The sequence below is a fragment of the Trachinotus anak genome, unplaced genomic scaffold (assembly GCF_046630095.1).
Source record: "Trachinotus anak isolate AG129_WGS33_773 ecotype Australia unplaced genomic scaffold, CSIRO_AGI_Tana_v1 ptg000025l, whole genome shotgun sequence".
NCBI lineage: Eukaryota > Metazoa > Chordata > Actinopteri > Carangiformes > Carangidae > Trachinotus > Trachinotus anak.
This window is the reverse complement of record NW_027273876.1, coordinates 19,382,344-19,407,685: the sequence shown is the minus strand read 5'-3', so window position 1 is coordinate 19,407,685 and position 25,342 is coordinate 19,382,344. Positions and strand designations below refer to the sequence as shown.

General features: G+C 42.5%; 1 protein-coding gene across 6 annotated transcripts in view; it reads left to right on the top strand.

Moving 5' to 3' along the window:
* The window catches only part of rbfox3a (RNA binding fox-1 homolog 3a), a 563,670-nt gene that overhangs the window by 481,656 nt on the left and 56,672 nt on the right, over positions 1 to 25,342 (top strand). For 4 of the 6 annotated variants that reach the window (XM_071463610.1, XM_071463608.1, XM_071463612.1 and 1 more), the window contains 2 exons: positions 10,149 to 10,397; positions 19,287 to 19,433. In XM_071463610.1, coding sequence (XP_071319711.1) covers positions 10,149 to 10,397; positions 19,287 to 19,433 — 396 coding nt within the window. The remainder of the gene's footprint in view (positions 1 to 10,148; positions 10,398 to 19,286; positions 19,434 to 25,342) is intronic. The other 2 variants (XM_071463611.1, XM_071463609.1) reach the window with 1 other exon arrangement.

The window sequence follows — 25,342 nt, the reverse complement described above, 5'->3', positions numbered from 1 at the left end:
ACAGTATGAAAATCAGTCAGCTGACCTCTGTGTACTTTCTGTCACAGTCAACATCAGGTTTACACTTGTTTTTTGTCAGTTACATAATCATTGTGTGGTAATGCAGATTGAATTTGGTTTGATCTGAAAACGTTGTGCAGCACTACCCTCAGAACAGTGATATGACTCTGTTCACTGTGATGGATTACATAACCATGTTCAAGTTTCAACAGTGAAAATTGATTTTTCCCATTCTACAGAAATGAATGGAAACCAATGGCTGTCTGGTAAAAGTAAAAACAAATACTAGTTACTGAATAACAGCAGCAGGGTTTTCTAAATAGTCATCTGCAGTGTTAAGTATGTGGGATTATTAAGTTTATATTAAAGTGTAAAACACTCGAAACTTTCTCTCCAGCTGTTCCCAGTGTCCTCAGCATTTGCCTGTTCTGCCTGTGCCAGCAGCTGGTTTACTTGACAGTTTAGTTGATGTGTAGGTGAAAAAGAAAAATTGCTGCACAAACGATTAGAAAATGACACTTTTATTCAGACTGTTTGTGAAAATAACTTGTGAAAATAACTGGATCTGTATCAGGAATAAGCATAAAAATTAAATTTTATAAGTACATATAAGTAAATTTTTTTTCCAAGTGCTCAATATATAGTGAGAGCCTGTACTAGACAGGGTTGCATAAAGTGCGTGGCTGTATGAATAAAGTGACAAACACAGACACACACAGACACACACAGACACACACAGGCAGAGCTTTCCTCCGTCTGTACGTGTGACTACCCTGAGCGTGTCTTCCTCCTCTGGGTGTGCCGGCAGTGTCAGTGGCTTTGTGCCGGGGTCTGATTGAATCGGGCACACAGGCAGATTTACATATGTTTGCCATTGTTACGGGGTTTAGTGAATATCATGTAGCAGGCCTAGAGGGAGCTGGCAGCCAGCGGACCTGCGACACACTCTGAATCCTAAACAGTCTCTCCTCTTCACCAGCACCACCACTCTACTCCTTCACCAACATGATTTCTCTTTCATTCGCTCTCTCTCTCTTTCACACACACACACACAGACACACTCTGTCTCTCATACACACGCACACAGGGGTTGCATCGTGGAGTGTCCCCGCTTGGCCAGCGAGGGACTGGGAGTGTCGGCCAATCTCTGCTCAGCCGAGTGTTAAATTAGATTCCGTTGCCTCTCTGTCAGAGTTGTATGTGTGTGTGTGTGTGTGTGTGTGTGTGTGTGTGTGTATGTCTATGTCTCACACACTCATGCATAACTCGCTCACAGGGACTGGGTCACTGTCACACACACTAATGTTCATAGCAGGAGACTCTTCTCAGGGTAAGTACGTTTGCAGAACCGCAGCCACCCTCACGATGATGATGAGGATGAGGAGGACGAGGATGATGATGATGATGATGATGATGATGATGATGATGATGATGATGATGATGCATCTTACTGTAAAGCAGTCTTGGCTAATATTTAGCTAGTCCTCAGATAGTTTCTATACACTATAGCATTTCTTTCCTCTCAGAGACCTGTGTTTCTCTCTTTTCATTTATTCTCCGTGTATCTTCTCTTATTCTCTTTTTCTTCTCTGCTACTGTGGAGGACACTTCATCATTTCTCCATAATTAAAGTAAATGGGGAATTTGTCTCTTTTTAGCAAGAGCAGGTTTAATTGAATACATGTTGTATGTATGTATTTATAATATAATTTATTTGATTAGCCTGATAACAGAGTGTTGTCACCAATATCAGCTTCCACATGACAATGTTAAATTCATTGTTTTTGTAATTTAAAGTTCCCATATTGTATAAAGGTAGATGTCCATGTGTTTTTTGATTATAAAGCAGCTCTAGGTTCTTTATTAATACTGTGAAAGTATCAAAGCGTCAGTCCACAGAGAAATGCACACAGCCTGTATTCAGAAACTGAGCCATAAAACGAGCCGTTGTGATGTCACAGCGAAACAGTCACCGCCCTCAGCCCAGACACTCACTAGTATTTTGTACGGGCTCTCCAACAATCTTCTCAGCTTTAATTTTTTTTTTTTTTCGCTTGTCTTGTGCTGATTGTTGGATTACTTTTCATGCTGTTTTATGAGTTACACTTGGCCTGAAAGCGCATCTTCTGATCGGCTGATGGACCTGTTTTTATTAGAGCTCCAGAGAGAAGTGTGAGAGAGGAGATGTAAAACTACATAAAAATGTTTTTTTGGTTCTTAAAACCATAAATATATCTTCTTATGGATATCAACACTTCAAATAAAATGCAGGAAAAGTGTCAGATATGGGACCTTTTAAATTTGACAATTTTTCCCAGAAGCTCACAAAGGATGAACTCAGGTTCAACATGATTAGGCCTCACACAACATTTAGAGGACTAATGAAGTCATGAAGTCCAGTCCTCACTGGCTCTGTTTTCTGACTTGTTTTTAAAGCCTTCTTTTGTCATTTTCATCTCATGCATTTTCTGCATCTAAACCACCAGCTGCAGCTGTTCTCACCAGAACACACATATCCACTCATATAAAAGCTGGTCTGGACAGAGATGGCTTATATTTTACATTTATTTATTCTATATTTACATTTTCGTGTCGGGTTAACCTGAAATGTTGGAGTGACCCATGCTAAAGTAAAGCGTGCGCATTTCGGCTTCTATTGTGTATCTTTCTTTATTCACAAGTCTTCACTCCCCCTCCTCTGCCTCAGCACTGTAGGGGAGAGAACATTTTAAACCTAATGAAAGTGGAATCCAACAATGTTACTTTTTGTTTACTGACAAAATGTCTGCAGTGTTTTGGGCGAGTGCTCCCTCTGCTTCCCTCCGGTCTCTCTCTCTCTCTCTCTCTCTCTCTCTCTCTCTCTCTCCCTCTCCCTCTCTCTCTCTCTCTCCCTACAATTTTTCCTTCCTTCTGTCCTCTTTTCTGTCTAATGTCTGCAGTGCACATCAATATTAATCACTCCCTAAAGCAACAGGTTTCTGGCATGTTCGCACAGTCTGGCCAAAAAAGCTGCATCAGGCAAAAACACCGCAGTCTGCACGAGCGTGCACACCACAGTCCCAGTCCCTCTGAGGCTCAGGCTGAGTCGGTGGACACTGTGTTGCTGCATCGTTCCTTTTCTTTGTTTTAGCCTGTGTAAGAGGTGAAGTGACAGCTGTGTTTGTGTGTGTGTGTGTGTGTGTGTGTGTTTTCATGTGACTGGCTGATTAGCCTCACTGGCCCACTGCAGCAATCTTCACGACTCATCTATGTCAATCCGTAATAATTAAGCTGTAGTGTCGGGAGTGTGAGGGACCCAGGCGCTGTGGAGTGGGCTGGATGGCGCGCACACACTCACACAACAGTGTGTGAATCGTGGGCTTCTTTTTGACTTTGGGCCTGTATCGCATCTCCTCCAACTCCTCCTCTCACTCTGAGATCATTACAATACATTACACCCGACACACACATACACACGCATGCACAGTGCGGTGCAGCTTGAGGGGCGTGTGTGTCTGTGTGTGCGTGTGGGAGGAGTGTTCTGAAGCGTCCCTGCCCAGCAGAGCGCTTGGATAATGGTTAGTAGGGGTGGAGAGAAGCCCTGGGCTACTTTAGAAAATAGCTGAAGAGAAGGGAATCAATATTAGACATGCACCCACTGTGCAACCGTGTGTGTGTGTGTGTGTGTGTGTGCGAACTTTTACCCTGCAATGAATGAAGCTCTTTTTTTCCTGTCTAATCTGCTCTCAGAGACACACAAACAGTCAACTGTAGATTAGCCACCGAGCCTCCTGCTCCTCGCCACTGATGATGGCTTCCTGTGCTGTGCAGGTCAATTCATCCAAAATAAATCTGTCATCCTATCCGAGTCGTATTTTAGGTACTGAACATGGACACACACACACCAACACTTCTTGCATGATGGGTTTATTTATTGTGTTGTTAAAGGTGCTGGATGAAGTGTTTCATGAAATGAATCAGTTGTGGCTGCAGACCGACTGACCGCTCCCTGGCCCTGTGTGAATGATCACGTTGGAAGTTTGTTCCTATTGGTTCCTTTCCCCCCGTCCACCATCTGCATTTTCCAGAAACGTATCTTTTTGCAAGATCTCTTTACACCTTCTTCCTGTTTGTTTTGTGTTTGAACAAACATCCACTGCTGTTGTTAATACCAACTACACTGTTTTGCACGTTGCCATCTGTATAATGTCGATCACAGCAGAGTTCTGAGACCTGCCTGTGATGATCGAAGTGTTATCTGTTGTCGACCTGCACCGACTAACACATCCTTCCCTCCTGCTCTGCAGTGTGATTGGCTACTGTCGGACTGATTCGCAGCATATCTGGTAGCAGGAAAATTTAGAGATGGGTCACTGTGCATTTATTAACAGAACGTTTAATCTTTGGTCATGGGGAGGGCATCAAGTCATTCCAAGTCACTAGTTTTAAAGTGAAGGTGGAGCTGCAAGTGTGTTTTGTGGATTTTGTCCAGTAAAATCTAAAGTCTTATGACTGGAACACTAGCAATAGTAGCTACATGAGTCAGAGGCATGGGTGCATAAACTAACTATTCATTGCTGATGCTTTTGTATATTCTGTGCTATACTATGATCGCTACAACCCACAGGTGCATTCCATGAATTAGAGCTCCTACCAGCAGCAGACGTACATGGATGTATCATGGCTACGATAATAAATAGTAGTCTTTATAAATAGTATAAATTATAGTAGAAAGTAGTGGCAAAGTCCACATTAGGAGGAGGGTCGGGCGTGCGAATAAATCCACAAAACACACTGTTTGAACGTCCTGTAACCTTAAGGAACCCTTAACCCAAACTACAATCTTTTCCTAAACCTTACACCATTGACACCATGGCAACAGAGGTAGCTACAGGTCACCTAACAATAAAACATAGCAATAAGTCTTAATAAGCTGCCTGCACAGATAAGCTATGGGGAGGACAGTCAGAGAGAGAGAGAGAGAGAGTGAGTGCATCATACATATGCCTCATGTGTAAATGGAGCCGGAGTCCATCAGACATCAGCCATGGCGCTCCACTGAGCCAAAGGGAAATAAACTCAATGAGGGAAAGACATAGGAGAGAGAGAGAGAGAGAGAGAGAAGGGTGGTTGATGCAGAGAGATAGATGGAAAGATGGAGGGAGAGAGGGATGGATAGTATGATTTAGCTGATAGGAGAAATCATTTACCAGCGCAATTTGTCGACAAGGATCTGGGGATGTCTCAGTGTGTCAGCGCCTCAGTCACTTTGATTGATGATGGATGTTCACTGACTCTAACACTCGCTCTCTCACTCTGTCTCTGGCTCTCTCTAACTCTTTCTCCTCAGCCTCTATTCCTGATCCCTCTTTGCTTCCTAAACCCCAGCAGGGCAAACCCTCTCTAGCTCAGCTTGTGAGCATGGCTGTGTGTGTGTGTGTGTGTGTGTGTGTGGGAGTGTGCACAGAGGGAGATGTATCACACCTCAGCTCATGATTTAGGCATATTAAAATGAAAACTTCCAGGTTACGCATTTTCCCTGCAGCTCTCACTTCACACACTCCACTGCTATTATTTAACTCGACTGTCTTTGTTCATGGCTCACTGCTGGTGTGTGTGTGTTTGTGCAAGTGCATGTGCTTGTCTCCAGTGTGTGCATTGACCAGGTGGGGCCATACATCAGCTCAGCTCTTTATCAATGCGACGAGGCAGGGAGGCCTATCGATGTGGCTCCTTGTTTTAGTGAAGCAAGACTCGCCCCAGGCCACACATCCACCCTGCAAAGACTCTCAGATTAACAGTGAGAGAAATCAGGCCAGTGTATGGGAGCAAAACTGAGAGCTGCTGTAAACCTGGAGCGTCTGTGTCCTGTTCCAGAGGTACGAAAACCTCAACAGTAAAATCCTGCTTAAAAGTATGAAATGCGGTTCACTCCATTTGTTGAGACGAGGGTTGTAGATTCTACAAAAAACTGTGTCATTGTTTATTTAAAGGTCCCATATTTTACACTTCTCTACACTTTTATTTGAAGTGTTGAGACCCATAAGAAGATATATTTGTGGTTTTAAAACTCAAAAACCATCTCAGTGTAGTTTTACATCTCTTCTCTCAGGCTTCTCCCTGGAGCTCTAGTAACAACAGGTCAGTGAGCCAATCAGAAAAGAGGCTCTGAGCCTGTTTGTGTTGATTGAATAAAAATATAGCAGATTTAAGGTAAACACACAGAGAAACCAAATCCTACAAGGTTGGATTGTGGGTCCAGGCAGACGGGGCTTGGGGCATGAATGAGGGAGGTGACTGTTTTGTTGTGGCATCACAAAGTTACAGAAGTCCTGACAGCTCATTTTAAGGCTCAGTTTCTGAATACAGGCTGTGTGCATTTCTCTGTTAACTGAGGCTTTGATACTTAACCTAAATCTGCTTTATAATTAATAGAGACATGGACATCTACCTTTATACAATACTAGACCTTTAAGTTTTCTTTCAGCCTTTAACAACCAGCATGTCCAACATGCCCACAGACTGTCGCGAGTGAAAGGTTCACAGCTTGATGGACTGAGGCCAGTCAAGTGGCTGTGAGAAGGGACAGAAGGGGCTGAACATTTTCCAGACAGAGCGATTACAGCTAAAAAGCTGGAAAGATGACTTTAGAGGAGAGTCAGGGTGGAAATCATAGATAATAAGATTTCACAGAACACTGAGAAATATTGTCGGACTCTCAGTTCGCGGTTCACTTACTCACAGCAGATGGAATTTGCTCAGCTGTCATAGAAATATACATTGTATAAGTTTAAACATTTACGACTTTTTAAGGAATTGTATAAGTGCTCAGGATAATGGGACATTTTCGGGGTCAGGCCTGGATAATCAAAATAATGATTTTATAATTTAATACACATAATATCTCAAATTCTAACATTAGTGTGTGTGGTAGACACTAATTACCCGGGCCAAGGAGGTTATGCTTTCACCCACGTCTGTTTGTTAGTCAGCAGGATCAGAGTACTGAACCAAATTTCACTGGATCTGGTGGAGGGATGGGGACTGGGCCAGCAAAGATTTGGGGGCTTAAATTTGGGGAATTAGATTTTTTTTTGTCTGGTGTATGTTGTTTGACATTGGCCTTGGCAGAGGTCTGCACTCTCTGAGTCCCCTTCTACTTAATGTTGTAATCTGCCTATTAAACCCCAGGAACACATTACATTTATTCATAAAGATCAGTGAAGGAAACCTTCAGTGGGAGATTGTATTGAGTTACAAAAACAACAGAGTACAGGAAGTGATGTCATGACATGGCTCTCTATTAATCTTGTGTCAAGTCATGTGAATCTTTATTGATATAGCACCAGATCACAACAGAAGTTATCTCAAGGCACTTTTCAAATAGGGCAGGTCTGCTCCTACTCTTTATAACATAGACCCAACAGTTCCCACCATGAGCATGTACTTGGCGACAGTGGCAAAGAAAACCATCCTTTTAAGAGGTGCTGTCCCCGTCTGGATCGTCATGTATATGAAACAGTTAGATTATATGCTGATTTCTGAATCTACTGCTCCTGTTTCTTTGTCACTGTGATCTTATCAATGGCAGAAATACATTGACAAGACCTAAGAAGGAGAAGAGATAAAAATCTACACTTAAAATATTGCCACTTGAAATTGCCACTTAAGCTTGAAAACAACTATTAAAGTGTGTATGTGTGTATTTGATTTGAGTAAAGTGTTTACTTCAGCTGTTTGGACATCACAAATCATTTTAAAAAGCATTACTTGTATCTAAACGCAACAAGCACAGTCCAGTGTCATTATTGATGACTTGACTCGTTTGCTGCTGGAGATTTATTTTTTCTTCATTTGTATGTGAAGTGAGTAAACCCTAAATTGAGCAAAACGCTTTTCTGCACTGGGGAGTCAACAATGACTCTGCCAGGCACGACATGGCTACAGTGAGCGAGCCATCGCCAAACTGCTTTGTTATGCTCAACACCATCAATCTCCATGCATAAGAATAGCCAACTTCAATACTGCTATCGATCGGAGAAACCTTTGGAAACAGCTAAGGTCAGAGCCTCGTCCCACCTCAAAAAGTTGCTGTGATTGATTTATAAATTTTTAAGCCATTTTCCATCAAGTTTTGGAGCAGCGTGGAAGAAAAGTGGGCCGCTAATATGTCAGATGAATTCATCATCATCGGTTGGGGGAAACAGGCATCTGACAGGCGTGTGAAATAGGACGAGCCTGGACAGGAGCGAAAGAGCAGGATACTCCCGCTAAAAGGGGAGACGAGAGAAAATCACAGGAACTGAGGCAAGTGAGGAATAAATGAAGAAAAGTGGAGAAGAGAGGGAAAATGCCAACTTCTATTAGAAACGTGGATTTCAAAACAGAGCTTGTCATCAAAAGAGTATCAGTTAATTGATCTTTCTCATCTCTTATAAAGGATGTAATTTGCATCACTTTCCTTTGGTCTATGTATTTCTCATTCCCTGTGTGAGTGTTTGTGTGCGTGTGTTTGGCGAGCATCTTCCCTCACAGAGATTTCAGTGTGGGTGAGGTGGTTTGTGTTGTGATCAAACAGACTTTCTGTTCTACAAATAGACCCAATATTCTCCTCTTACCATGTATAAAAGATACCCACTGTCTCTCATTTACCTCCCCCAAGGAGTTTTCACCCATGTCTGTTTGTTTATTTATTTGACAGCAGGATTACGCAAAAAGTGGATGGATCATGGGCCATATAATATATAATTTGGTGCAGATCTGATGAATGGGTGTTTTTTTTTTTATCGCTTTCCTTAACAGTGCACGATTGTTGGGTAATTCTTGACACTTGTCAATTGTCAATTTCTCAGGAAATAATGTTGAGATCCCAGTGTAAAAAATCAGACATTAATGGTGTAGAGATCTGTGAGTTATTTGGTCTGACAGACGTGTAGAATTGTTTGACCTTGGCAGAGGTATGCGCTCTACTGAGTACCGTTCCAATTATTAGACTTGTTTATTGATGGACAGGTAGTTTGATGATGTCCTGTGCTATCTTCCAGTCTCGTCACTGGAGAAACTGGATTTTATGACCAAACCATGGCCTCTCCCTTCTTCTCATCCTGTCACTCCTCTTTTCTGTTGCACATCACCCTGGAAAACATCTCTGTGGAGCTGCTGATCATGTTCCCACCATTCTCTGATAAAAAAAAAAAACCTGACTGTAACTTGACTTTATTATTATTATTATTGTAATATGTAATTATTCATATTCTCCAAAGATCACAAGTTTTTTTGTTTTGCCTCTGTTTGATAGCAGACAGTGCAGATTCAGACAGGGAATGAGCGGAGACAGAGGGGGTTATGGTGTGGCTCTGTGGAACGCACTGTGACTATTCAGCTACCAGGAAGCCCCTTCTCGGAGCATTACTTTATTTTTACCTTTTCCAACCATTTCAGCATCATCTTTACTTGTATATAGGGGATCTTTGTTTCCAGAGTAAAAGAATTTCAGTGAACCTTCCTGTCAGGCTGCTAGAAACTCAACAACTTTAGTTTGTCCTAAAGTTGTTCGCTTCAAACAAACTAGGTTGTACAAAGTGTTGTCTGGGCATGTGTAAAGGTTTTTAGTCTTCCGAAAGGACCCATTTTGGGGCAATAAAACCTGCCATCATAGACAAGAGTGACATAATGAATAATACAAATAGGGACAAGAGTGCACACTTTCAGACAGTCAGCCTTTGAAGGCAAGCAAGGTGTTGCACACATAAAAAGTGACAGAAGAAGTTGTGGAAAGAATGGAAAAAGAGTTTGAGAGAGAAGTTCTAAACTTGCCAGCATCTCAGACCAGACCATGGTGGAGTCAACCCTCTGATTCCACCATGACGCTGTTAGATGATCTGACAGGCACTTAGTTTGAGAGGTATTCTGAGCCCAGTTAAAGCCAATAACATTGGGGGGGGTTTGCTAAACCAATTGGAAGCAGAATTCTGCCGGCTACTTTTGATGGAATGGTTTGACCATTTTAGAAACCAAGCTGGGGGTAAACCTGCCATCAGTCACATAAAAATGCGGGGCACTTGTATTGCTTTTTAACCACTTGCCTCAGACAAGTAAACCAGTCACTACGAAACAAACCTTTCTAACCTTTTCCTTCCCTCTGTCCCTATCTCCGTCCATCCTTGCAGGGTAACCAAGAGGCCCCAGCTCCCCCTGAAGCCATGGCCCAACCCTTCCCACCAGCCCAGTACCCCCCTCCACCACAGAACGGGATCCCTGCTGAGTACGCCACGCCCCATACCCACCAACCAGCCGACTACACGGGACCAAGCACAGTGGCCGAGCACGCCCTGACACTGTACACGCCGACACACACACACAGCGAACAGCCGGGGAATGACAGCAACACCCCCGCCCTCACAGCTAACACAGTAACGGTGAGTCTGCAGTTTATATCTACACCGAACTACCTGTTTGTTAGGTACCCCGGTACAATCCTGTGCAAGCCAGTATGTCACAACCCACCTCGCCTTCATGAACCATGCTGACTGTACAGTGTTGTGCTGTATTTTCATTAAGAAGTTGGCATCAGTGAAGGTTAATATAGTTAGGGGGACTTGAGTGATGGTCTGACAGCTAATGCAATTTTCTTTTTTTCTTTTGCTCTGCACAAGGGCTAAAAAATCTTCAGTGCAAACGTAAAAGTTTCAATCAGCTGATTTAAAAAGTCAGTAATTGTTGTTGTTCTATACTAAACTGATTTCGTGAAATGGTAATTGAATGAGAAATAGATGTCAAGTCAAACATGTATCATCTCTAGAAAGTGCAATCATGAACACTCCCAAGCCTTTACATTCATTCATTTCACTTCATTCACTTCCAAATAAGCTGTACTGTGCATGGTTGGTCCTTGGCCTCATGTTCTTTATGCCACACCTTCAGTTTGCTGTGGTTGTGCAGCTAGAACCAGGATTCACTGATCAGTCCACTGCAAACATCTTCAGTTATGGACAGGAGTCATCAAAGTATTAGGATGATCTCATCATTTATAATACATTTCTGAGATTGTTCCTTTTTTGTAGCCCAGCAGATCTACACTTAGTTCCTCCTCCCTGGAACTGATTCCACATAATTCAGCCACATGCAGAACACGAATAGTGAATGTTTAACTAGACTTTGAAAATGTGGCGAATATATTTTTTACTCACTTTTCACTCACATCCTGTTGGTCATTATTCTGTTTAAACCTTGTGAATTTATTTATCTGTGATACCCAAGCCCTCTCTGTTTGTGGGCATTCCTCCATACCCTCTAATCTGTACAGATGTTAGAGTTGTGTGAACATCTTTGTCCTGGCTATGTGGTAGCCTCAGTGCTTCTGCCAGCAAGTAACTTAAAACGTCTTGTTTTAGGTTAGGTAGGTTCGGGTGTGGTAGAAACTGGTCACTCATAGGAAGTTGTTGTGTGGATGTCCTCCTCACTAATGACAAGGTAGACAGGTTGCTGAGATTGATGCCAGATTTTTATTGATTTTAAAGTCACAGGATCATGAAATTAAACAGGTACCTGCTAAATGACTAAATGACTAAATGAATGAATGAGGTAACTGTACTATAGCGCACTCTAACAGGTTTCAACCATGGCTTGCGACTTGAATTGGGAATTCATTGTAGCCAATGTCAGTATGCCTGGGCGGTCTACAAAGATGTAATGTCTCGATACAGTCCAGCCCCAGTATTGTGATACATGAAATTATTGCCTTTTTTTTTGCAGGGTTGTTGTTGTATGTTATGTTTCCGATGTTTTTTTAAATTATGTAATTGTATTATTGTATTATATGTTTCAGGTTTCCACTAAACAGCAGTGAGTCACATGCTGAGGTACAATGTGCCCTAAGCAAAGCAATGAAATAAAGGTCGGACTCTGCAGCAGGGCAGACTGTGCAAAAGTGCAAGAAAACAAGAAAACAAAAAATCTGATGTGGTGAAAATTATTATAAATGGTGGGATAAACATGTTGGGGCTGAATTTTGAACAATAATCAGTTAAAAAACAAAAACACAAAATGCCTAAATTTCATCAATAAGTCAAACTCAAAAACTGCCTGTGAGCATCTCTTCAGTTAATTTGTTCAGTAATCTGAGTCCTTAACAGATTATTGTGAAAGTGGCTGCAGAATAAAAAACTGAGCTGTGGGCTGAATTTGACTTTGGAAAGCAATGGGTTGCAGACAGTTAAATCAAAAATTCAAACCAGCGTTTTATAATTTAGCGTATGTATATTTTAGCGACCAGTCCCCAGAGAGCCATTCTGCTTTGAAGGTTTTAAGGTTTGGAGATAGTTAGTTGAGGCAGAGTTTCCTCACTGCACTCAGCTCAGCTCAGATGCTTTTGTAGTGGTGGGTGGTACGCTGAGAAGAGTGCAGGCAGCTGAGAGGAATGTCTCTCTCACTCACTCTACAACTGTCTTTCTGAAGTTCCTTTGACACCACACTTCACACAACATGAAACCTAACACTTAAAAAGTCAAAAGTACCCCACCCTGTGCCCCCAATAAGCTTCAAAATCGGAGAAGATGCCTAAAACAAGAAAGTAAAAGGAGATCCAGATGATTCAGATTCAGATAACTTTATTGATCCCAAAAGGGCGGTTCATATGCAGCTTGCCCCATATACAGTCACATATACACACAACCTACGATCCATAAATACTGTTCACAAACACTGTTGCGCATCGAGGGCACAGATCAACAAACAACGTCAGTAAATACATAGCAATAAATAGTAAAATTCATTAAATACCAAGAAATTTGTCTAAAAATGACCAATCATAAAAGATATATACCGTTAGATAGATTTCATTTAAAAGGACTTTAATATTCTCTTGGACCTTCGCTATAAGATCAAGCAAGTGTGCAAATGCATGTATGAACTATACATTCACACACACGGAGCGCGCACACAGGGACACACTTATAGTTTCACTGATAAATGAACTGTATTTCAGCTGCATTTCAGCATAGAACTGCAAACACACACACACACACTAACAGTGTAACACTATAGTTAACTGCACCACCACTTGCCTCTAGTTGAGGAGCCTTCAAGCTGTCAGGCCCAATAAGACTGGGGCATGCTGGGAAGGTATGGGGCTGCACTGTATAGACAGTGATGGCAGAGTTGGGGAGTCCAGTGAGAGGAGACTTGGTACAGTCAGCATTACTGGGAGTGTTTTACAGTCACTGTGGAGAGTTTGTCACAGGCCGTAATTGTTACTGTCAAGAGACATAGCTGCTGGAGGATAAAGGAGTAAGACACCACACACACGGTCACTGTGGCCTAAAAGACACTTACTGCATTTATTGTCCAAAAATATACTGTCAGAGGAATATATCAGGTTGATGCTGCATTTCTTTTTTTTTTTTTTTTTTAAAAAAAAGAAGATTAGCCTCAGTCTTACCTCTAACGTCGTAACTTCAGTAGTGGAGTGGCCATCAGGAGAACCAGCACAGCCCCCCCTCAACAAAATGAATAAATGAAAAAAGTCCAGTAAAACACTAGTGTCAGGTAGAAGGCACAGGAAGGTAGTCTGAATTCATTTAGCTTTGTTTTAATGATTGTAATGAGCTAATTAAAGTCCTCAAAGTCTGTGATCAGCTCAGATCTGCAGAATTTTATTACAGAAAGATCCAGTGAAGGAAGAAAAGTGACTAAAATTTAAAATTTGTCTGGTGTTATATTCACTGCTGAACTGTCCAGTCTGATTTCAAATATCTCTCTCTCTCTCTCTCTCTCTCTCTCTCTAGTGATTAACCTGTAGTTATATACAGAGCAAAGTGAAAACAGATTTATAGTTTAATACAATGCAACTTGTTTGACTTGTAGGTGACGTTTCTTCATGTGTTGACTCATTGTGAGGCGTTTCCCACTTGAAAATCTCCAAAACGTTGGCAGCCCACATTTGTCCCCATCACAATATGAAAGCGAAATAATGCCTTCTCAAAACCCCTTTTTTATTTTAATGATAACGTTGAACATTCAGGCCTGAGGAGTTTTTAACCTTTTTTAATGTTTTTAAAGATCATTTTGTTAGAAAAAAACATGCAGATGATTTGTCGGCCCACTTGAAATTCTTTCAAAGCACAAAGGTTGGGAACCTCTGAATTAGACTATAACATCACAAATTATATAGATATAATTCATGTTCAGGTGTCATTATGTCATGTGTTGTTCTACAGCTCATCACAGTTAATTTATTCTCTTTTTCCCCTCATGATTCTTATAAAGTGTGATACAGACCATTTGTGATGGTCTTTGTGCAGATGGGTTTTGGAGGGCCAGGTCAGAAGTGAGAAGGTCTTTAGAATATTTAGTAGTAGCGGCAGGTCGGTGCCTGGACACTGCCCCAGCTCATGAGGCACAAAACGTGACCCACAGGTGTGTTTTCTGGTCAGGGCATGCAGGACGTGGAATCATAAAAATAAAATCACTCTTAAAGGGCCGGCACGCTCACAGTACATAATCGGTTGCCAGTTTTGGTTTCTAGTGGGATCTCTTAAAAACTGTTTAATATGTGGCCATGAAATTTGGTTTGAGACGTGTCAAAAAAGTCCCAGGCTAATTTTTATACCCATCACTGATACACTGATTACAGCCTGTATAAATTGTAGAATTGCTGATAATATATCGGCTGTCTATGGACAAACCTTGACCTAAAATTCTCCAAATTGTCTTTTTTTTCAGCTAAGTGCCTTTATTCAAATGTTATTTGTACCTGATTTGTTCATTTAGATTTTTTCAAACATTACATTTTCTCTTTTTTTTATTAATAAAAAATATATAACTGTATAAATATATCATCTTTTAAAAATATAATATAAAAAATTGAAGAGATATAATTTAATGTCACTTCTTGAATGTAAATCTTGAATCACATACATACAATAACACAAGTGACTGTGCAGCTCATGACCTTCCTCACTCAGCTGTCATCACAGAGTCTGGTCCTGTGATAACAGGGGGTGTAGACGGGGGGGCGGTAACGCCTGTGTTTGTTTAGAGATGGTCTCTGTTGTAAGATGTGAATGCCCTGCTTGATCTGCCTCCAGCTCCTAGTTAATGACCTTTGACCTCTCTCTAGTGGAAGTTGTTTGAACACAGGGGTCACCATCCAGCTTGACCCACACTTGGGACAAGAAGTAAGGAGAGTTTAGTTCTGCTTCTTCTATTTTGACCTTTATCACTTGTCTAATACTAGATCACTGGGGTACTGTTGTTTTGTCTCTTTGCATATGCTTGTGTGTGTGCATGTGTGAGTGTGTGTCCTGGTCTGATTCCTGGGGATAGGAGGCTCAGTCTAACTGTGCTGTACAGTAATCTACCTATCTGATAGCACTCATGTGATAGCTTCCATTACAGGCCTGAGGAGGTGGGCTGCAGTCGCACTGCTGAGCGCAGCAAGTAACACACACTCCCTCAGACACACATGTGGGAGCTCTAGCTGGCTGTGTAATCAGGTGGAGGTGTCCAGGGCAGTTTGGAGCAGTTTGGGCTGCCTCTGTGTGTCTGTGTGTGTGTAAATGGCATAAGGGAGGCTTGGTTGCATAGATTAGTTGTGTATAGCTTGTCTCCTCACACACACACACGCACACACACACACACACACATACACACCTTTGTACTGGTTCCCTGATGACAGGGAGGAAGCTCGGCCTGCTTGTGTATGATATTGTTCATGTAATTATTTCCTCTTCCTGCCTGGCTGCTCACATGGCAACCACAGAGAGAGAGAGAGAGAGACAGAGAGAGAGAGAGAAAGACAGAGAGCAGAGGCTGATGGTGGCTCTTTAGACTGTTAGACTGTGGCAGAAGCAGGCTTACAGCATTAAAGCTGCTCCATTTGATACCGTGCTAAACTTAATGAAAGAGTACAGCCACACTAACACACACACACACACACACACACACACACACACACTGGCTGCAAGGCTCCAGAGGAACAGGGATCAACTGGAGAAACTTCATCTATGAGGGGATTTGTGATGCGCTGGCTACTCTGAACAGGATTATTTCAAAGACTTTACTTTATAATGGACTAACAACAATGTAATACTAACAACAGCTGTACTTTTATTCATAAAACCTTCATTTTTTAAGAGGTTTACTAATGGAAGTCACACAACGAACTCATGGGAATTCCACTGAGGGGGAGGAGTTACTGCCAAGGCCGGTTAGAAATGTTTGTTGTTGTTGTTGTTTTTTTTTTAAGAGAAGTATGGTTTATTTTAAGTGTAAAACATACAGAAAGACTTAGAAAAACAGCTGAGCTGGCAACTGTGCACCCTTATTATTATTATTATTATTATTATTATTATTATTATTATTATTATTATTATTATTATTATTATTATTTGGACAGTGTGTTAATGGTTTCTACAGAGTTGTCAACACCTGCAGACTGACAGGTGATACAGCTGTGATCCAGTTGTGTCATCATCATCTGACGTTGAGAGGAAAGGATCTCTTATGTCTCTGAAAACATGTCTCCTCAGATTCTCTCTCTTTGCACCTCTTCCCACATCACTCCTCGTGTCTTCAGTCGGAGGGACTAAGATTCAAGGAAGAGATGCAAGTGAAGGAAAAGTGGATTTAATAATTGGGTTGTTGCCCAAAACATGTAAGGGAAGATTCATATTTTTGTCTCTTGTGTTATTTTTTCCCTCTTTCTTACATAGACCACAGTCCCACAATCAAAAGCTTACAAAATGTGATATTGAGGTAATAAGTAGTAACAATGATTCATCAAAAATCAGCTTCCCTGCAGTAAAGGTCCAACTGAGGAGTAGCCTATATTTCATCCATTAACACTGCAGCAGCAATGATAAAGTCCCCCAGTCCGGTTTATCAAAAACTATAAAATTAAGAAAATGTCGTCGTAAGAAAAATGAAAGCATTAGTCTGTTGTTCAGACGCCTGAAACAACCTATGATTACTCAGGACCAAGGAGTCATGAATTTTGACTTGTGCCTAGTTTTTGTTTCCTGGATCCTACCAACAGTCAAAGTTGCTTCTTTAACCAAATGATTTTCTTCAGTTGACTAAATACGAACAACAGTCTCGCAGCTCCAATAAGTTTTTCTCCTGCCAGCCTTCATAGAGTTAAACCACTTGTCCCAACACTTACAGTGTGCTGAGTCTTGAGTTTCAGTGAAGGTAGTAGCAGCTCTCAGAGGCCACTGCTTCATCCATGGCTGTGTTCTGCCGCAGCTCTCTTCCAGGTTAGCCACTGAGCACCCCAGACCTGTCCAAGTTAAGAGAACAATTCAATATAAACCCAGCCTAAATTATGAAATGTTCTTCCCTAGCCTGAGGGATTCAGACCAGCATAAAGCATGTTATTGTATCTGCAGTGTAGAGTTGTGCAAGACCTGTAATAAACTTACCAGACATGAATTTATAGTGAACATCCCATTAAACAGTGAAGTTGGGAACCTGCAGTTTTCCTAATGTGTGACATAAATTGTTGGGCTGTAACCAACCAAACACAAAGTGACTTTTGTGTGCCTCAGTGGCTCTGATTCTGATCACACCAAGTCATTTCAGGATGCTGTGGGTGTCCATTGGAGATCCCTCCAGCTGGACATGCCCAGAACACCAGGGAAGCATCCTAACCAGATCCCCAAACCACCTCACCTGGCTCCTTGATAGAGCAGCAGTTCACTCAGAGCTCCTCAGTCTTCAGCTGCTAGATTCTGCAGTCTCATTGTTTGTGTCAAGACCCAGAGTTCACGACCCCAGGACGGGTTTGAAATGTGGATCAACTGTTAAATCTAGAGGTCCGGCTCAGCTTCCTGTTCACCTCATCTTCCACCTCACTGCTGACGTGGCACCAGTCTGCCTGTCAATTCACAACACTGCTCTACACAGGCAGGTAGTTAGATGGATATCTAGTTCTATAACTCTATCTCTTTAAATTCAGGACATAATGAGAAATAAAACATTTCCATATGGTTCATAACCAGAAACATCTTAACTCGTCACAGATAATTCAGTATTATTTCACTGTCATGAAAGTTGTATTTGTATTTTCAGAATCTCCCATGAGTATATAGAAAGTATCAAATTGTGTTAAATGTGGTACCATAACAACAAGTAATTAACACACTTGGACAATGTTGTTACTGGGGCCCTACCCCAAGAGCTAAAACTACACCACACCAAAATCTTAAAGCTCCCATATTTTACAAGTGTTGATTTCCATCAGAAAAAATATTTTTAACCAAAAACCATTTCATTGTAGTTTTATACCCCCTCTTTCAGGCCTCTCTCTGAAGCTCTACTAACAACAGGTCAGTAAGCCAATCAGAAGAGATTAAGATTAGTTGATTAAGATTAGTGTATGTTGATGGTTTGACAAATGAAACACTTGATACAGTGGTTTTGGTCAAATTTAAATAAACATATTGTGTTTAAAGTCACTGTGGAAGCTGGACCTCCACACCCTTCCACCCTACTACTCGATGACCGAGTGTTGACACTGAACATAAATCACATTGTCCATGTGAAGGTATTCAACACCAAAGGGTGATTTGTGTGTCCTGAATGAGCTCAGCCAGGCCAGTGCCCTTCACTTCCACTTCTCCACAAAATAGAAGTGATTTTTTTTCTTTTTTTTTAATAAAAGTCAATGAAACGCAATGGTGAGTGGTCTGTGTTTCCATTGAGTTATGTTACCTGAATTAAGCTGGGTTTTCTGCTTTCATGATGTTATTCCAGGTTAAACATGGCAACAGATTTCCAGCATCAGCATCTGACTGGATTTCAACTGCATCCACTGCAATAGCTGCTGTAGTATTTAATCTGGAGCACATAATGACGAAGAGTGGCCACCTATCAGGGATTTTTGGGAGATAATAGTGTGCAAAATATTTGGATGTGGATACTACCACTCTCTGCCTCCTCATGGCCTATTATAATGTATGCTTGGGTGTAGACATTTCCTAGGTTGTTAAATGTAAAAGTAAATTTCTTTTAGACAGTTTTCGTAATCTCTCAGGTCACATATCGATGCCACGGGAGCAGAGAGAGGAGGGATCAGTGATAAAATAAACCCCGCTGTGGCCATTTAAACCCACAGAGGAGGATACAGATACAGCTCTCTGTGGCGCCCTCCTCCCCTCGTCTTTTACACTCTTTTCCACTCTCCCTCCACACATATGTCGCTCCAGCTCTGTCAAGCTGAACAACCTCACCTCTCGCCTGAGTCACCTTTCCTTTTTGTGTACAGACGGAGCTAATGTGTGACGTGCTGTGTGTGTGTCTCCCTGCAGCAGGCCGAGGAGGCTGTACAGACAGAGGGCTCCCAGCAGCTCCACCTGCAGCCCACTGACTCGTCCGGGAAGCAGCAGCCGAAGAGGTTACACGTCTCCAACATCCCCTTCCGCTTCCGAGATCCTGACCTCCGGCAAATGTTCGGGGTGAGATGACGACTGAACAAACACACACACACACACACAACTTTACAGCACTCAGCTACCATACACTACGAAGCATTCATTTATATCCAGTTGGAACTGTACAGTGCTCCTGCTCCAGTCTTTATTTTTCAAGAAGGCAGTAGTAAATCTCATTTGAATGCCTTTATTGTCATAACACAGCTTTAATACAGAGTTTAGTGTGTGTCCCTGATACAATAAAAATAATTAGATTAGTTGTAACAAGTCACCAGAGTAAAGTAAAGGCAGTACAGACTACCTACTGACTGTCATGGATTACAGAGCTGTAAGAACCACCTGTTCAATGTTTTTCTGTCTGCCTGGCATTAATGCCACAGTGAATTTTCTCAGCAGTATCACGTCAACTGGTTGAAAAAGGGAAAATAAGAGGCGGCCTGATAGCCGAGTAGGTTAGGGCGTGCACCATGTATGTCATCCCCTCTCTATCCCCCCATTTCCTCTCACTCTACACTGTCCTATCTAAAAAAGGCACAAAATGCACCAAAGAAAAACTTTTAAAAAGCGAAACTAAAAGTATAAAGAAGAGCAACACATGAATAAGAGGCATTGTGTGATTTAAGGGAGGTTTATATAGATGTGATTTCACTAAATAAACTCACCAAAATACAACAGAAATAAAGTCGACTTGCTCTCAGCAGGAGCTGGTTCACTTCATTCTAGGCACCGAGATTATTGTGCACCATTGGATTCACGTGGCCACACACCCCTAATTCCAAGACACTAAACCGGTGCAGTCGAGGGAAAATACCGGTTCGCTGGTGCACAATATGGAGCCCTTGGTGTCTTTGATCTTGTGTTACCTCATGTCCACTGGAAGAGTTTCTACAAGGTTAAAGTCATTAACAAATTAAATACATCATTGAATATTCCATGTCAGTTGCCAATAAATATACAATGGGCATCTGTATCCGCTCAGTCTGAAGAACAGCCGCCCCTGGCTGTGACGACAGCTGACTGTCTTTAGAAGCCAGAACACGACGCAGCGACTGATGAACATCGGGGGTGAAATCAGGCAGCACCTGGAACCTTCCCATTAGAAACATCCTGTCTGCTCACATCTCCTTATATTTAAATCAACCAACTTGTGGAACTGTTTTATTGTTGGTGATTTCAGAGCATCCATTTCAGAGGCTGTGTTTGCTGTCTACACTGCAAACTTCTCACTTCCCATACGCAAACATCAGGCTCATCACAAAGGAGTGAATTTTGCCCTCCCCGGGGGGGCTGTATCGGAGGTGAGGCTGCTGAAACGCTATTATGAACAACAGCAGCACTTTCAGAAGCGTGAGCGGCGGTGTTTCTGGCAGTGTTTGCAAAGCAGAAATGCAGCAACAGCAGCAGGAGAGCAACAGTGAGTGGGGCACATCACTCTCACGGTAAACACAAGGTTTTCATTGGACGGATTCTGCTGTAAATAATTCACCCCTTCACCTCTGGATACCCTCTGACCTTAGTCGTCGGAGTGCTGGAGTAGAAGGCCACCACACTTTAGTTCTCTTCACCTGTGCAAGAGAAACATTAAATCTTTATGTGTTTAAGTATAATGCAGGAAGTGAACAATGCAATAATTACCTTTTCATGTGACCTTTTAGGTAATAATAGACAACAGCTGAGATTTTAATTAATACTAGAGTTGTTTTTGAGCGGCTGTTCTGTTTTTTGTGAAAATAGACATATAATTTAGAATTTCATAAAACCTAATTTGTTTGCTGTTTTCTTCCTGGTTATATCCAATCCTGTGTCTGTAAAAGTATGACAAAGGGACGATTGACCAATGGCCACGTCTATACTTTTATTTGATTGGTAGCAGAAATATGAAAGTTTACCTTATTACCTAGCAACTGCCGCATGCATCCCCGTCTACCGTGAATCGATGCAGGTGGCTGCCAAGAGTCTTAGTAAAAAAAAACAAACAAACTTCAATTTATTTTGTTGCTATGGTGAAATGGGGGGAGAGATAGACGAGGAGGGCATCGCAACAAAATCAGGCAGGCCCTGGTGGGGGTGGGCGGCCTCCTCTTGTGTGTGGTGGGCTGGGTGGGGGCTGTGGCCATGCTGCGGGAGTTTGGGGCTCCGCCGGGTAATCCAGGCATTTCCGGGATGCTCTGGGCCCTGCCGACGAATTTGGGGGATTGGGTTTGGGGCTGTTCTCTATCCCCCGGGGCTTGGCTTCCCGGCGGGAGGGTGGGGACTTTGTCTGCCCTCCTTCCCCCATTTGTCCTGCAGGGTCACTGGGGCCGGAATGGGGTCTTTCCTGCTGGGTGGGCGGGGGCTGGGGGTTGGGACCTCTCCAGTGCGTGGCGGGCTCTCCGCTGGGGGTGTGGGCAGGCCTTCAGTTGCCGGGGCCATTTGGCTCTGGGTCCGGCTCGCACTGGGGTTGGTGGTCACGGGGTGGCTCTGGGGCTTCCTGCCCACTGTCCCTCTGCGGGCCTCCTTGCGCTGGGGGCTGTTGCCTCTGTACTCCCTTGCGGGTTCCTCCTTGGGTCGGGCACGTGGTTGCCGGGGGGGCATGCTGCCGCGGGTCCTTGGGCTCTGGGGGTGGCTGGGAGCCTCGGTGGCCTGGTTTCTGGCCACCTGTGCGTTTGGTCTGGGGGGGCGCTGTTACTGCAGCCCCCACATCAATTACCCACCACATCCAATGACAAATTGCTACACACTTGTATACACACACGAACACATACACATACATACACACACACCTACCCCTTCCCTCATACACACACACACACACACACATATACACATACACACACACACACACACACACACACACACACACACACACATATACACATATACACATCTAAGCATCAAATGGTTAAGGACTATAGAGTGACCATAAATGTGGATATTGTTACTGTGCTTGTTTTTCTGTTGTTGTGTTGTTGTTGTTGTTTTTCCCCGTCTCCCCACTCCCATTTTCCTTTTCCCCATATTCCCTCTGTTTTCCTCTTCCTGTCCACTCTCATTCCTGATGTGGTCCGGTTGTCTTAATAAAGTTAAAATATGCGATAGGAGGAGTTTCCCACACTCCTCCTTTGCAGAGTAAATCTGCCCCAACAACACAAGGCATCCAGACCACTCATACTGCTTGCCAATGATATTGGGACAGGACAAAAAAAAAGCCATTACCAACAAAGACAAAATGTTTACAACTTAAAACAACGCCAACTGAAGAACACCTACTTTCTGATTTCACCTACACCCACAGCGCTGGTTGCAGAGCAGGCTCACTGCCTGCACGCCTCACAGCTTCGTCACATCATACCAGCAGCATTACATAAAACTGAGACCTTTCACTATAGTTTCAATGTCTAGGCTGAATCTGAATATGACAAGGACATGACATTTTTTTTAATTTTTAACCATTTTAGCAGCTTCATTTGGAGACAGTGGAATTTTAGAGATATTTTCTGTCAAAAATAAATCAGAAATTAATTTATAATGAAAAGAAATCCAACATTCGAGCAGCCTGGAAACTCCATGTAGAAAGATGTCGCTGGTTGGTGTGTTTCCAGCCTAATGCCTGGCTCAGTCACCTTAATATTGTTGTGTCTCGTAGTTGAACAGCAGATAATCTATAATCTATAATCTTCTACAGTTCCATCCTTGTCTGTTCTTTTTGTAACATCAATGAGAAGGTGGTGCCATGACAGCATTTTCCTAAATGTCTCCAAATACACACATCGTGGAAATCAAGTTCTCTCTCTAGGTGTGTGTTTGTGTGTGTGTGTGTGTGTGTGTGTGTGTGTGTGTGTGTGTGTGTGTGTGTGTGTGTGTGTGTGAAAGTGTGAGCATGTTTACTGATGATGAACCACCTACACACACACACACACACACACACACACACACACACACACATTACTGGGAATGGATTTACAAACACAGATCTAACATTTAATATAATAGAAGGCTGGAGATTATCTCCCCTGTGACACCACCGCCCACATCCCCACTCCTCTAATCGAGTGGAACATCTGCTGCTGCTCCAGGAGGAGGGGAGCCGGCCCGGTCGCCTTCCCCAGCCTCGGAGCTCTGGATGTGGGGAGAAGAGGAGGGGATGTGAAGGCCAGTGGAGACATAATTAATGTGATTCCTCAGGGTCAAGGTTAAAAGGGAGTTTATCCTCATTTGGTGTATATAGGGTGACAGCTCTAGTTATGGGTGGGAAGTTTGTGTGTGTGTGTGTGTGTGTTTGGATTTATGTACGTGTCCAATTGTGTTTAGTCTGGAAAACTTTCTCCCAACAGTCTCCAGACACTCGGGGAGTTCTCCAAGGGTCTCAACACTGCACCACAATTAACCAATGACATCATCATGTAGCGAGGTAGAAGTTGTGAGAAAAAACAAAACAAAAGAAGCAGCAGCAGGACACAGAGGCAGGAGAGGGGGATTAGAAGAGACAGCCAATCAGGTAGCTCTCACTACAGTCAGCTCTGCTCAGAGGTCGTCCTGCCCTGTTAGGAGCAGCATCACAAAGACTGAGCATCCGAGTCGCTGCGGCCTCAGGAGAACTGGAGCCGGGAAACTTTTCTCTGTCACAGCAACTTTTCTTCTTCAACAAAGCTTTGTGGAAAAATAAAAACAGAATACAAAGCACAGGTGATATCCACAGATGTGCGACAAAGAATGCAAATGATGTAAAATTCAAGCAGAAGGAATAACTCTGGTTTATGACAACTCGGTTTGACCATCAAGACCCTTTCAGACGTTGTACATGTTGATCTCTTGTCTATAATAAGTCAGTTTTGCACACAGTAAGAGTAAAGGTGGTAGTCATTGATACCGGTCTGAACTGATTGTCAACACATGTCAACATGAAGGCAGCTGCACAGTTAAATACACAGAGATATTAAATGTACATGTTGCTCAGCTAATCAAGAGCAGTGCACTAAACTGATTAATTCATTACTGTCTCTTACGCACAACAAAAACAAGATCAGAAGATTCATTATTCACGTAACTGTGAATGAGTCATTTTGAAGTTATGGTGGAGAAAAACCTCAGGAGCTAAGTTATAGTTGGAAAAGATGAACAGAACTGAAAAGAAAACCCAACAACACACACATTGAGAAATTGTCACATTAAAGTTGGTTTTAGTGTTAAGTGAAGTTAGTAACTTCTAGGTATAAATATATTATAGTTCCAGCTGACTTTATGGGAGTCAGCTGGCAGTGGAGACGTCTTCAGTTGTGGGACTGAAGGAAAAGTTCTTTCCTCTTTTAACTTAACTTTTTTTTCTCTCAAACACTACAAACTATCTTGACTCCAGGGAAAAGTTTGGAATATAACACAGACTTCATCAGCAGCGTCCCAGATGTTTTAGTGAGCCATGGTTGTCATCATATTCGAGAATGTTAACTCTACCTAATTAGCATGTTAAAGATCGTAATGTGATTCATGAGGTACCCAGTTCACTACGAAGAGTGCAAATCTTTGGTTTTGAAACATTATATTGTTAATTTCAGTTCACTTGATTTCTCTTTCTCTACCCTAACACCCACCCCGGTCTGATGTGTCAGGCCTGATGTCTCTCCAGCAGACCGCTGCCCACCCTGAGCCTGGTTCTGCTCTCGATTTCTGTTTTTTTTTCTTTGGCGCTGTCACCACGTTCTGCTCATGGTCGTTGGGTCTCTGTAGTCAGCGTTAGAGTAAATAAAGAGGACGGTCTAATCCTGCTCTCTCTGATATAACCGATCAGGTGCTGCTATGAATTAAAAATTCACTTGACTTGACTACTGTCCGCAGATCCATGGGAAATAGAACAAACATATAAATACAAAGGCACAAATGGCTCATCAGTGACTAAGCTCCTCTCGTACCAGGCTCCTCACTTTGTTTGTCACTTCAGCAGCAGTTGAGCAGTTTAG